At 41.9% G+C, this 15,121-nt stretch overlaps 1 protein-coding gene across 1 annotated transcript in view; it reads right to left on the reverse strand.

The window, feature by feature from the left end:
• FBXW8 (F-box and WD repeat domain containing 8) overlaps nucleotides 1–15,121 on the reverse strand; it is a 121,221-nt gene that overhangs the window by 35,538 nt on the left and 70,562 nt on the right. The window contains 2 exon segments of the mRNA XM_017887877.1: nucleotides 4,975–5,181; nucleotides 8,232–8,428. Of these exon segments, the coding sequence (XP_017743366.1) occupies nucleotides 4,975–5,181; nucleotides 8,232–8,428 (404 nt within the window).

The raw sequence follows: 15,121 nt of genomic DNA on the forward strand, positions 1-15,121 counted from the left end.
GAAACCATAAAAATTCTAGAAGAGAACTTAGGAAAGACTCTTCTGGACATTGGCCTAGGCAAATAATTTATGTCTAAAATCCCAAAAGCAAATGTAACAAAAACAAATAAATGGCACCTAATTAAACTAAAAGCTTCTGCACAGCAAAAGAAATAATCAATAAACAGACAACCCACAGAATGGGAGAAAATATTTGCAAACTATATATCCAACAAAGGACTAATATCCACAATCTACTAGGAACTCAAATCAGCAGGAAAAAAAGCCAAAACAAATAATCCCATTAAAAAACGGGCAAATGACATGAACAGATATTTCTCAAAAGAATATATACAAATTGCCAACAAACATAAGAAACAATGCTTAACATCACTAATCATCAGGGAAATGCAAATTAAAACCACAATGAGATGCCGCCTTATCCCAGCCAGAAAGGCCATTATTAAACAGTCAAAAAACAGACTGGGTGCAGCGGCCCATGCCTGTAATCCCAGCACTTTGGGAAGCCAAGGCAGGAAGACCACAAGGTCAGGAGTTTGAGACCAGCCTGGCCAACATGGTGAAACTTCATCTCTACTAAAACTACAAAAACTAGCCAGGCGTGGTGGCACACGCCTGTAATCCCAGCTACTCGGGAGGCTAAGGCTGGAGAATTGCTTGAACCTGATCAGTGGAGGTTGCAGTGAGCCGAGATCACACCACTGCAGTCCAGCCCGGGCAACAGAGCAAGACGTCATCTCAAAAAAAAAAAAGGTGAAAAATCAATAGATGTTGGTGTGGATGTTGTGAAATGGGAATGCTTATACACTGCTGGTGGAAATGTAAAATAGCACAATCTCTTTGGAGAACAGTATGGAGATTTCTCAGATAACTAAAAGCAGATCTGCCATTTGATCCAGCAATCCCACCACTGGATATTTACCCAAAGGAAAACAAGTCACTGTACAAAAAAGACACCTGTACACAAATGTTTACTGCAGCAGAAATCACAATTGCAAAGATATGAAGCCAACCTAAGTGCCCATCAACCAATGAGTAGATACAGAAAATGTGACACACGCACACACACACACACACACACACACACACACCCCCATGGAATAATACTCAACCATAAAAAGGAATGAAATAATGTCCTTTGTAGCAAGTTGGGTGGAACTGGAGGCCATTATCCTAAGTGAAGTAACTCAAGAATGGAAAACTAAATATCGCATGTTCTCACTTACAAGTGGGAGCTAAGCTATGGGTATGCAGAGGCATCGAGTGACACTGGAGGACCCTGGAGACTCAGAAGGGTACTGGGTTCAATGTGTACTATTTGGGTGACAGGTACACTAAAAGCCCAAGCTTCACCACTATGCAGTTCATCCATGTAACCAAAAACCCTTTTTACCCCCCTAAAGCTATTGAAATAAAATGATTTTAATTTTAAAAAAGATTCCAATCTTCCAAAAAAGGGCAAAAATACATAGTTGCTATTTTTTCTATGACTACGTGGCCCATAACACTGCTGGCAAACCCAGGTGTGGCCCCTAACTTTGACGCCTGAAACCCAAGTCTGGGAGCCCCTGCCTAACAGGCAAATCAAGATGTTGCAGGGCCCAGACTGTCTGATCCCTTCCTACCCAAGCTGGAGGTGACTGATCAGCCAGCTACATTTGAAGACTTTCTTTTAAAAAAAAGATTAAACAGATAAGCTTTTGCTAAATTACTCGGCTTTGTTTCCTTAGAAAACTATGTTTATTAACAGAGCTAGGTTCCTTGACAAGCACCAGTTTGCTGAAATCTGTGTGTAATGCTGTTTTAACATGCCAATGCCAGGAACACTACTGGTGCTCAGTATTTGTGATGAATACACAATGGGTTGGCTAGCCAGATATAGGAATGGGTGGATTTGAGCCATTATTACTCCATGCGCATGCAGCTGAGGTGCCTGTAACATGCTAGTGTAGGCATCCTACGGTGTAAGAATATTCTCCAACTAAACAAAAATAACACCTCTGGAATACTTCAACAGGTTAGGGAGCTTTAAGTTTCTGACTAAAAGTCAGTTTCAACATTTGGACTTCACTGTCGGCTTTTATCACAGTTAATCAATAATGGACTATAGCTAAATCCCAGTTTTGTATCAGGTACAAACAAATATAAACCAAATGCTCTGTTCTCATAAAACCTTCATCTGAATCCTAGATATACAGGCCGGAGGCACAGATACAAACCCTAGTGTGGATATAGCTCCAGGCAAACTCCACTGCTAATAGTCTCACACCAGCCTAATAAAATGTGCTGGGATAGATGCTGCCGCCAGGCTGAAGCAAAGAGATGGCCAAGCATGGTATTCACAAGCAAAGTGACACCAAGCCTCGCACATGAGACTATTTGGGAATTATGACATCACATTAGAGCACAGCAGGAGGATACTAAAATCTCACAGAGTTACCCATGACATGACTTAATTCACACAGAGCTGTTATATGACAATTACGTTTCTTAAAAATGCAAGTTTTTCTGAGGAAGCAGAAAATCCATTAAGCACAATGGGATGGAAAGTCTCATCTCTGTAAAAATAAGCAAAGTTACATAGATGAAGCTTGGTGTTCCTCTTACTTTTGAGTGGGTGGCATTCCTGTTGGAGAAACATCTCAACACAAAGTTATTACCAACACTACTAACAAGCAGCCATTCACCCACACGAGTGTTTGGAGGGTTGGTGCTGTGCTCACAACATATTTGGATGACTAAATGCTACTGTTAGCTTCCAAAGAGACATTTTAGAAACATTCTTGTAGCAAATTTATTTCCACTCCTAATTTTAAAACACCAACGAAAATACTAGCTTACAAGTCATTTGAGGGACTATACTTTTTTTTTTTTTTCTCTGTAGAGACAGAGTCTCGCTATGTTGCCCAGGCTGTTTTCAAACTCCCAGCCTCAAGCCATCCTCCTGACTTGGCCTCCCAGAGTGCTGGGATTATAGATGTGAGCCACCGTGCCCAGCCAGGGACTATACATTTTTAACCAAGGATTTTTCATAAAATTAATGTATTAATCAGCTGATTCTTACAGTTAATGCTTTCAGTTGGGTTAGAAATTTTGAGAGGAATCAAAAAAACCCCACTGCCTTACATCTGTATCTGAAGGATCCTTGTGCTGAACTGCCCCTTTAAGTAGTTTCTCAAATGTATCCATTACAACTGTATTACTACAGGAATAAATCCATTCAGATAAGTCAAAGAGAAAAAGGACCTACCCGATAAAACATTTATAAAAGTATGAAAATTTAAACCAGACTAGTACTGAATATAACTATCACCTCTCTATACTGAGAGCTCTAAAAATAAATGAGATAACACAAACTTGAAAGCATACCAGATGAAAAATTAGAAAGCAAATGGTCTCTCCTCTCTCAACAAATGAGCTCACCAGGGATGGGAAAAGAAAGTTTTTTTAGAGCACAAGAAAGGAAACTGCCTTAAGAAACCAATTCCTGCTCCTTCCCTCCTGAGCTGGAAGACAAAACTCAGGAGTTATATCATGACACATCTTCCAGCTAGGACACAATGGAGATGCCCCAACCAAACTGCACACCAAGTTTGCAGCATAAGGGGAGGCCTTTTTACAGTGGGATGATAGGACGCCACACATACAGCGTCTACGCTTAGTCTGTCTTCCTGGATGAAGAATGTATCACTGGGATCCAAGATGCTTCCATTCTTGACCATTTACTGGGTTGCAAAACCAATCACACCTACATAAATGATATTTGACCTTACAGGTCAAACACATGGAGGAAATAAGACGTAAAAGAAAGCACCACCAGAGGCTGGAATCCAACTATGGGTGGGAGGAATAACGGGAGGTTCAGAAGCCAACAGATCGTGAGCTCTCATGTGCCAGACACCATGCCTCAAGCTTTACATATGGCTTTTCATTTAATCCTACAACTCTAAGAAGCAGGCACTATTATGAACTCTATTTTACAAATGAGGAAACTGAGGCATAAAGAGGGTTAAGGAACCTACTAACAGTCACACAGGGTCTGCTGGCCCAGACACGTTCCTTCGCAGGAATCCCACCAACTGACAGAAAGGGTCAGGAGCAGGGAAACTGGGGAAAAAAAAAAAAAAAAAAAAAAAAAAGAAATAAAACTTTCTCTCTCCCCCTTGGTCCCACTGATAGGGAGAGTTCTATAAATCAGCTCTTAGACCAAGTATTTGGCCTACAGTCAGGATAGTAAGATGCTAGGGAGTGATAAAATTTAGTCATCACTCAAAAGAATTTCCATTAAAAACCTGTCTTCCTGCTTCTGACTCAGAGTTTCAGAAGGCACTTGTATGCACTGTTGGTAAGAATGTGAATTCTGATGCACCTTTTTAGAAAAGCAACTTGGCAATGTCCATCATTATCTGAAGTACACATCCTAGAGATACACTATATATACAAGGACTTCTGCAAGCTGCAATATGCATTGTAGCATTGCTTTAGCAGCCAACACAGTGAAAGCAAGCTAAACGCCCACCAGTGAGGCGCCTGGCTAAACAGGCTATGAGCTAGAAGCATATGCTGGAATCCTAGGGAGGGAGAGTTAGTAAGAGCTGACATGGAATGCTCTCCCCAAGGCACATTATGGAGTAAAAATGCTGGGTACAGAACACTATGTATACTGTGATCCCATCTCTACAACAGTATGTTTTCAGTATACAAATGTACTTATATATGCATTACATTTTTCTAGATGGATATCTCAAAACTGTTAACAGTTTATTCTATGCAGCGAAGTTGGGGGAAGGGAGGAGAAAGAAAATGATTAATTTTCATTTTCAATCCTTTTGAAATTCTTTGAATTTTTTGACCATGCTTATATACTGCCCTGATATATATGGAAAAATACTGAAGAGCTTTAATTTTTCAATTCCCTTCTAAAAAATAAATCTATGTTCTTTTTTGTTAATTTACATCTTGCTAGTTGTGTACCTTGCTTCCTTCGTACACCCATCCCAGGCCCTGTACACCAAAAGCAACTTGGTTGGCAGAGACGTCTAGACATGTGACAGGCGGGCCGTGGGCGTAAAGGAGGGTTCTGGCAGAGTCTTCGGCTTTGAGCAGGTACATCAGATCTCCAGCAGCGGCTACTGCCACAGGGTACCTTCCAGTTTCTGGAACTATTTCAAGGTACTGAACCTGTTAAAAGATAAGAGTTGCTTAGTCCCACAAATTCATCCTGACTTGGTCAAAAATATGCAATTCAACCTACACATCAATGTGAAGGCCAGCAACCCAACAGAAAAAGATGGGCAAATGAAACACCCACAGGAAATGAAACACAAACAGCTCTTACACAACAGAAAAGATGTTCAGTGTAAGAGAAACATAAGACACGCCTAAAAAGAGAAATACAAAATGAAAATTCATCGAAATATGATGCTTCATCTTTCATATCGGTAAAGATCAAGAAATCTGATAATACCCTAGGCTGGAAGTGAAGGAGGGGAAAACCATGTTCCATGTTTCTGGATTCCACTTATTGCTGATGGGGACATAAATCTTGTCCAGCTTCTATCAAGAGAACTTTGGCAACTCTTATCAAAATACCAAATGAACATACACTCTGACCTAGGACATCCACTTCTACAAGTTACTTACAAATAAACTCACAAATATAAAAAATGATTATATACAAGGTTATTCATGAACTGTAGTACAATTGTGTCTTAGCTAAAAATTAGAAAAACAGAAACACCCATTACTAAGGGACTAATTAAGTAACTTAGTGTATCTATACACTGGAATACCATGCAGTCATAGAGGGAAGCATGAAAACATTCTTTATAAAACGAAACAAATGGGATGATTCTCCAAGATAAACTTAGCGGGTAAAGCAAGGATGCAAGATGAGTAAGGTAACCTCACCTGCTGAATGTGTACAAGGTGGGGGCAGAGAAAGTACACCACACGCTTGACTCGCACATCCATAAATCTACTAACAATGGCTGCCTTCAAGGAGGGAAGTGGATTACGAGATGCGGAGATTTCCCACCATCAGCCTTATTGTGTCTTTTAAATTCTGAACCATGGGGGTGTAACAGCAATTCAAAAAATAAAAGGTTGGTTTTTTTTATTTTGTTTTGTGTGTGTGGTTTTTTTGTTTGTTTGTTTGTTTTTACAAGAAACTGAATAAATAACATTCACTCAGTTCCAAATTCGCAAGAAAGAATATTTTAACATTTGTGCCAAAATGTGTGGCCAAAAGGTTCAAAATATCCAAGTGATCTGCTGTCTCCTGGTTTCAATGTCATCAGGGTCCATCTGGCCACCAGAGGGTAAGGAAGGGATCTACAAACACATTTTTCTACCCACCCTGCTCCCCAGTCCTGAATGTGTCACCACCGGCACTTTCTCTAATGTCTGAGATGCACTTTTCAAGAATAATTTGATTCTGTCCATCCACAGGCAGCCCATTTCTCCGCACTTTTCAAGAATAATTTGATTCTGTCCATTCACAGGCGGCCCATTTCTCCACAGTGCTGTTCCCAACAGGCTTTCGCCTCTTCGAGTAAATCACGAGAGGACACATGGAAGGTGAGCCACGCTGTGTAATTATGAAAATCCACAGTGTGAAAGGACAGCGCTGCCCTGACCATACGCCAAAGAGTTCAAAGCCGGCCTCTGAAACACCGTCCAGAGGAGCTGGAGGGAGCGTCAACATCCGGGGGACTCTCCTAATCCTCGGGCCCAGCTTCACAAGCAGCAGGTCCATCACAAAGGACAGCCGCTCTAGGCTAATATCGCAGACCTGGGAACACTGCCACTGCCATTCAGGGGCGTATATGGACAAGACAAAACTGGCTTGGCTCTTCGGGCCAGGGGTGCCTTTTCCAAAGATACTCAGAGCATTTTGTGGGAACCTTTCACTCAAAGTGAAAAATAATTCCTAAACCATGCATAAAACCCGCCTCAGACAATGGCTGCTTTGTTCCTCTCACTCCTCCAAATCATTTCTTATTTTCCTACAACGGACATCCTCTGTCTAGCCCTTTAACTTTATCTCCGTGTTGGCTTTCTGACAGACCAAGAGGCTGAGACTGACACTGGTGGTGCCATTTGCTGGGGGCTATAAACTATTTCAAAAAGCTTCCAGTCTGTGCCAGGATGCCACCTTATTGCCAAGGCAGGATTTGCACTTTACAGAGAAACTGGCATCTTAAGTATCTGGGTCCATATAGTGATTGCTGGTCTACAGTATTCTTTAATCACAGACTAAATAGTACTTTGGAAGTTTTGAGAACAGAAATATACTTTCACATTTTTCTAATAAAGCCCAGATGAGTTGACATCATCAGGCCATCTTGGGGGAGCACTATATCCAAAGTGCAGATGCTCATGGAGGTGAAGCAGTGATGCCATGGCTTTCTAAGTTATTCTAGTCTAAGATTTCCACCAGAGAGGAAGAGGGAGGAACAAGATTGGTTCCAGGTCAGGCCCTCAATTCATCACTCAGTGTTGGCTTTTCGGCTCACTCTCCTACCAGTGCCAAAATCAAATTTGTTTAAATTAAATCCAAACTCAGCATAGACAGATTTGAGAACTTCCTTCTTAGCACCAAATTATCTCCCACTCTACAAATATAGAGGTTCCTGTATAAATGAACTCAGAAATAAGCTCGACATAAAGAATTCTTAAGGCTGGCTGAACTGCACAGGTGACATCCTGGAACATGGCTACCCCATTGACACTGACTTAAATCTGTCTTCACTCAGGAGTTACTTTCAATTTCAGGTGAGACAGTCTTGGGATGAAGGAAGTGTAGGAATGGAACCTTCCTTCGCATATGGACTGGGATAACACCACTGAACTCATTCTCGCTTATATATTAGGTCAGAAACTGATCGTCAATTCCCAAGGGTAGGATTCCACCGTGTTAGTCTGAAAAAGGCCAAGGAACCACAGTGATGAGCAGCTCTGACCCTGAAGTCAGCCCTAAGGTTTGAATCACAACTTCTTATCTCTGAGAGCTGGGGCAAGCCAGTTCACTGCTCTAAGCAGTGAAGTGACTTCTTGGTAAATGGGAAAAACGCTACTACCTATTTTGTAAGGCTATAGTTAGATTTATGGATGTAAGGCCCACAGGAAGCTCTGAGTGAATGGAAGTTACCAATGCCATTAGTACATGCTTATATTAGACCCAGAGATTCTAAGAACAGAAAATAAAATGACCAGACTAAAAAGCTCACCAGTTTCGGAACTTCAAATTCCGCAGCTATCTGCCAGTACCCCTCCTCACTGGGGGACAGCATCACAACATCAAAAGCAGAGGCTGTGGCCACAGTTGCATCGTCCTGGCTGAGGGCTAGTGCCTGTATTCTTGCATCATGTTCAAAACGATGAACAGGGTACTTTCCGGTCCTTAAATCCCAAATATTAAGAAACCCTATGCAGCAAGAAAAGGTAACAATTTTAATTTACTTAATATGTTCAATTATTTTAAAAACATGCAACATAAAGGAAAATTTTTTAAAGGGGATACCTTGGAAACGAGACCCAAGCCTAAACACGAAATCACTTATGTTTCATATACACCTGACGCACATGGCCTGAAGGTAATTTTATACAATATTTTACTTCTTTATTTTTTAGAAACAGTGTCTCACTCTTCGCCCAGGCTGGAGTGCAGTGGCGCTATCATAGCTCACTGCATTCTTGAACTGATGCACCTAAGTGATCTTCCTGCTTCAGCCTCCCAAATAGACAGAACTACAGGTGTGTGCCACCATACCCGGCTAATTTTTAATTTTTTGTAGAGACACAGTCTCACTATGTTGCCCAGGCTGGTTTTCTGAACTATTGGGGTCATGCAATCCTCCTGCCTCTGCCTCCCAAAGTGTTGGAATTACACGTGTGAGCCAATGTACCTGGTCTATGCAATATTTTAAATAATTCTGTGCATGAAGCAAAGTTTTGGCTACCAACCCATCACATAACGTTAGATGTAAAATTTCCTACATGTAGCATCGTGTCAGTGCTTAAAAAGTTTCAAAGCATTTTGGAATTTTGGATTAGGGATGCTCAGCCTGTATTTTACATCCTTCCTCAGCACCATTCTCCTAAAGTCTCTGTTAGCAGCAGCGCTTTATTTTGCACAGCTCTAAAACATGTGCTTCAATATCCCACACTTGTCAAAAATGCCAATTTTCCACTCTTCTCCCAGTAGCTGGAATGCTGCTACCCAGATTAATTCCTCTTTCACACACTGGCCATGTCACCAAATTTCTCCAGGGTGGTTTCCAGACCGGTAGCATCAGTACCATGTGGCAACTTATTAGAAATGCAGACTGTCGGGCACCAGCAACTCTGGGGATGTCCACTGGAGTTTAGGACCAGTGGTCTACAGGAACTTATGCTTTTCTACCAGTCAGATAAGCTTTTCTGTACTTAGCATGTCATTGATTCTCCTTTCCTCACAAATAATTTCATTTTATCATTCTCAAGCTATTTCCTTCAATTCGAAGATTTACCCAAGAAAATAATTACTCTCTGCATGAGGCTGGTTACTGCCTTGCTCCAATTCCAATTGATTCAATTTTTCAAAATTCATCAAGAAATAAATGTGTGGAGATAACAGAGTTTGTGGCTATTTGAGGTCAAATCCAACTCCAGCACTTGTTAGCTGACGGACTTAGGGGCGCTGCTTAACAGCTCTGAGCCTGTTTGCCTTTCTGTAAAGCTGAAGGCAACATTACCTACAAATAGGACTGTGGGGCAGATGAAAGGAGACTAGCCACACGAAGCACTGAAGATGGACCAATCCTTTCTGTCTTTTATTTTTATGCAGTCTATAGTTCCTGTTGTGTAACAAAACATATTTAATCTATCAATGTTAATTTCCCTTCTACTGCTCATCCATAAATCTAGCTCTATTTACTGTAACTTCCTATTATCTAGAACAGACCAAGCTTTTTGTTTTTCTTCTCTTGGCAGTGTATCTTCCTATCTTTCTTTTTTCTTGCCTTCTACTTTGTCTTTAAACCATAAATGCTTTGAGTTTAGGATCTTACTATAAAGGATCATTCAGCACTAAATAAATATAGAGAATTGAAAGAAAATAATATTTTTGGGCTGCTTTGCCAGACTTTCAAACTGTCAGTAGGCTAAGTAAGCAATTATAAACAAAAGCAGAGCCTTCTTCAAGCTAAATGTTGCTTCGCATCTAAAACACAGTGTACTCTTAAGAATTATGATAAACTTGTGGGATAAGCCGATCACAAAAGGTTCCACAACACATTCCCCTGGCAATTATTTTGGCAAATTCTTTCCATCCTGACTCAGAAGAGAAAAATATGCTGCAGAAAATGCCAGTGGCTCCACACATCAGATAGGAGATCAGCTCTCCCATGCCAAGATGTCTGCTCTTAACATGGGCTTCCTTCAAACACTGCATTGCATTTGTTTGCATTTGTTTTGAGACATCACAACAGTAAAGAGAAAAAAACACTGCCATTTGCACAGAGCTTCTGAGCCTTCAGAGACTCATATGTCTCCTCTCACTGGGCATTCACTTCCATCTTGGGAGGAGCACCATTTTACTCCTCTCCCAGAAAAGAAACAGAAGCACCGAGCAGTTAAACAACTCGGTCCAAACCCACTTGGTATGTCATGAAGCTGGGCTGGAATTTAGCTGGAAAAGTGCAGGATGAGTGGCTGCCTTTGTAAGTGCATAAAGTAACTATGAGTTCAATGAGTAACTGACATACACCATCAAACTCACCCTGGGCGCTGCCAAGCATGGAAGCTATTTAACCACAGCTCACTCTAAGCACACATGGAGTTTATCTATAAACACATTTTTCATTATTAATCAAGTATTGGTTTTGTTGGCATCATTTTCCCAACAGAACTTGATGCAATAAAACATCCTTCACCACAAGGTTGAGTTGCACAGAGCTATCCTGAGAAGGGCCTTTTCGGGGGGAAAAAACATTCCAGGGCTCCATCAATTTAATGGTCAAATCTTTCTCTCCTGAAAGACTGTCGTGTTGTCATCTTTTTCAGTTTCCCCTGCTTCAATTATAAAGTGTCGCACTTGGTCAGGTCCTCACTTGTCGGGGGCTGATATCACGTGCACAGTCCTTCAACATCATTTTTAGGTGCAAAATCATTTAGGATTGTTATGTCCTCTTGATGAGTTGATTCTTTATCATAGGCAAAGTCCCTCCGTATCCCTGGTTATTATAGTCTTTGCTTTGAAATCCACTTTGAGAGTGACATGGCTACACCAGCTTTCTTTCGATTAGTGTTAGCAGAACTTCTCTCATTTTTTCGCTTGTGTCTTTATATATTGAAACTGGGTTTTCTGTAGACAGCGTGCAGTTGGTCTTGCTTTTAATTGGGGTGTTTAAATAATTTATATTTACTGTGATTATTGATAAGGTTGAGTTTAATCTACCAGTTCGCTAATTTTTAAAATTTATCCCATCTGTTCTTTGCTCCCTTTTCTCCTCTTTTATTGCCTTTTTTATTTTTTGGATTGAGTATTTGGGATAACTAAATGTGTTTTGTTCCATTTTAATTCCTTTGTTGGCTTGTTAGCCAAAACGCTTTGTTATTTTAGAGGTTGCTTTTGGATTTTAACAGAAGTCTTTAACTTATCACAGTCTACCTGCAAGTAATATTGTATCACTTCACATGTTATATAAGAACTTTAGGCTGGGTGTGGTAGCTCATGCCTGTAATCCCAGCACTTTGGGAGGCTGAGGTGGGCAGATCACTTGAGGTCAGGAGTTCAAGATCAATCTAGACAACAAAGTGAAACCCCATCCCTAGTAAAAATACAAAAAATAGCTAGGCATGGTGGTGGGCACCTGTAATCCCAGCTACTCAGGAGGCTGAGGCACGAGAATTGCTTGAACCTGGGAGGCGGAGGTTACAGTGAGCCGAGATCGTGCCACTGCACTCCAGCCTGGGTGACGGAGTGAGACTCTCAGTTAAAATAATAAAACTTCACAGCAGCATACTTCTGTTTCTTCCCTTCCAGCCTTTGTGCTATTATTGTCATACTTTTTATTTCTACATGTTACAAACTTTTTATTCGTACATCTTGTAAACCTTACATACATTGTTATTACTTTTGCATAAGCAGGCAATTATCTTTTAAAGATATTTAAATAATTTAAAAAGCCATTTCTATTTATCCATGTAATTACCACTTCTAGTTCTTTCACTGTCACTTTCAACATCACAAAGTCCTGCAGCTTCTGCAGGGTATGCAATTTCACTTCTGAACTGTATTGTTGGATATCTGCCCCAAAAGCATATGGGCAGAGTGGGCAGGAATAGATACAGAACCTAACAGGGAGGGGTGTTTGAGTGAAAGCTGATTTTATAAATGGTCAATTTATCAGTTACTACAGTTATGTCATGGCTACTTTTATAATCTCAAAACTGCAAGGACTTGAATAGTGAATAACTGAATTATAAGAATGCTCTATAATAGTGTGGCTGATTATCATCAGCTACATTTAGCCAAAAAGGAATCAATGCAGTAATACATTCAACAGGTAGTTACGGAGCTCCCTGTTTTGTACCAAGGCACTATTCCAGGGACTGGGGTATCACAGTGAATAAGACAAAATAAAACAAGAAAAGTCCCTGACTGATGGAGCCAACATTTTAGTGACCTAAGAATTGAAAGGATACCTGTTCTCACAAAACATACACTGGAGAGAAACAAATATTTAATAAATTATAAAACATAGTTATCACAGAGAGATATACACAAAGCACAATGGAACAGTGAATAAGCTTAACTTTTGGTCATGCTGTCACACTATTTTAAGACCCCAGAAAAGGAGCAGCAAACTTTTCTAGATGTTTTAACTTGAACCAGGTCCACATTTATTGCGTAACTACTAAGGAAGAAGTAGTCAATGTCCATCAGAGCCAAGGAAATTCACTTCTCAAATAGGTACTTTTTTATCTGATGTAAACTCATTTGAAAGGTCAAGTTTTATCATACTGCAGACCTAGCAATGAAATGGATTTGGCTCCTGACACTGTGTGAATTTGTGAAGTGGCCAGACTGTGTCCTTTTCCCTCTCTATGCCCTACGGTAGGGAATTCAGAGTGCTGGATGTGGCTATACATCAATAAAGGTTTGCTGAATGCTTGTCATATGTTTCAACATCGAAACATTTGGTTGTACGAAACCCACTGAAACTGGCTTAAACACAAAAAGGAAACTGGAATGAGGCTATTTCATGGAGCCCAAGGGCAGGAAGTACAGCTGGAGGTGATAAGGGATCAGAAGCAGGAACCAGGAAGACATGCAGAACCAAGGTAGTGTATACAACTTGTGTGCACCACAGATCTTATCTCTGTTTCTCTCTGCAATTCTATTTCATTCTTCCCTTTGGAAACCAGCTTTCTCTCATCCCTGGGTACATGGAGAAAGGGTGGTGTCCCCATTCCAGGAAGTCTTCTACTCCAAGCATGCAACAAAGTCTGAGTCCCAGCCAGCCCATCCCAGTCCATGAATCAGCTTCCCCCAGGACTGACACCCCATCCCTCATCCAATTAGCTGAGGCCAAAAGACTAACTCAAATACTATGAACATGCCCACCTGGCAAGGGCCTGAGGACGGACCTCAGGGCAAGGAGACACCTCCCCCCACCGGCCCCCGCCCCGGCAATGGTCTCTACAATCTCTCTCCTGCACAGTAGGCCAAGGTAAAACAAGAGAAAAGTCTCAGCAAACACAAAGGGAGGTTCTACTTGGTTTCTTAGCAGTGGCAGTGCATTGAATAGAAACCCTAGGGAAAAATTCCAAACATACATCATGTACACCCCCCGGCTACACAAACAACTATCTGAAAACCCCCAGCGCGTTTGAGTTCGAAAAGGCGGGAACCAGCCAGAACTAGCCGATGTCAACTTTAAATTGTAACCAAATAAAAGCTTGTAACTACTGTCTCGGACTTGTTGTACCTCGCTATAAAAGAAACCCTAAAACAGCAGCCGGGGCTCTCTCGTACCTGCCAATTGTATAAAGCAGAGAGGTGCCCCAGGTCGAAACTCGTAATAAAAGCGACCCCGCTATGGCTGGGGAACGGACCTGGTGGCACTTATGAGGTCTCGCGACTTACGGGACAACATTTGGGCTCTCCGGGATTCCCGCTAACCCACCAGACCCCAGCAACGGTCCTCGGGGCTGTGAGCAGATTTCGTAATCGGCGGCTAGTCCGTTTGTCCTAGTCTCGTGTCATCCGGAAAAATCCATCCGCGCCGTCTCTATCAGTGGTCGGCCATAGGTCTTGCGGACGCGCATAAAAACAGCCACCAGGGGCCGTGGGAGACTCCCCGGAACCCGTCTGGGCCTGATTTAAGCCATATGTTGCGATCGGAGCAAACCCGAACTGCTGGCGACTATTGTATGTTAATACTAAAACGACTTTCCATTTTCAGACCGTAATTGGCAGGAAAAAAAAAAAAAAAAAGTACAAACTTCTGGTTTTACTTTCCTCTATCTCTTTTTCTATATCTCTCTTTTCTCTATCCTCTAGGATTTCACTACCATGGTAATAGCAAGTCCTCCACCTCCATTCTATAAATAACTAAATATGTTAATGCAAACGGGGCCATGACCTTAGCATAGAACTCAGAAAAGGAAATGGAACTTCTGCGCCTCGAATGGCCCACCTCGGGTAGGGTGCCAGCATGAGGGAACCTTCTGCTCCCCATTATCATTAGGTAAAATCAAAAATCCTGCCGGGCGGTCAGGACATCTATCAATCCCTTACGTCCCGGTGGCAAGACCTTGTGAAAACCCACCCCTTGGCTAACTCCTTTTTTGTGCACCCAAGCCATGTAGGCCTCGGCGTACATGACAGAACACCCCCGTAGCCAAAACACCGTACGCTTCCCCCACCCCCTGTGTTAGAAGCAGTCAGATCCCCTGCTTAGAACCCCCGCTACATCCCCCTCCTGGCCCTCAGCCCCCAGCTCCCCCAGGGGACCTCGAAGGCGGAACACAGCTGCTGCGCAGCTGGGCCGTCGAAGTGAAGTAACCGGGGGCCCAGCGGGGCGGCCACGCGACGCGCTCAACGGGAAATAAGCTCACGCCCCCCTGATTC

The sequence above is a fragment of the Rhinopithecus bieti genome, unplaced genomic scaffold (genome assembly GCF_001698545.2).
Source record: "Rhinopithecus bieti isolate Rb0 unplaced genomic scaffold, ASM169854v2 scaffold_17010, whole genome shotgun sequence".
In the NCBI taxonomy this organism is placed as follows: domain Eukaryota; kingdom Metazoa; phylum Chordata; class Mammalia; order Primates; family Cercopithecidae; genus Rhinopithecus; species Rhinopithecus bieti.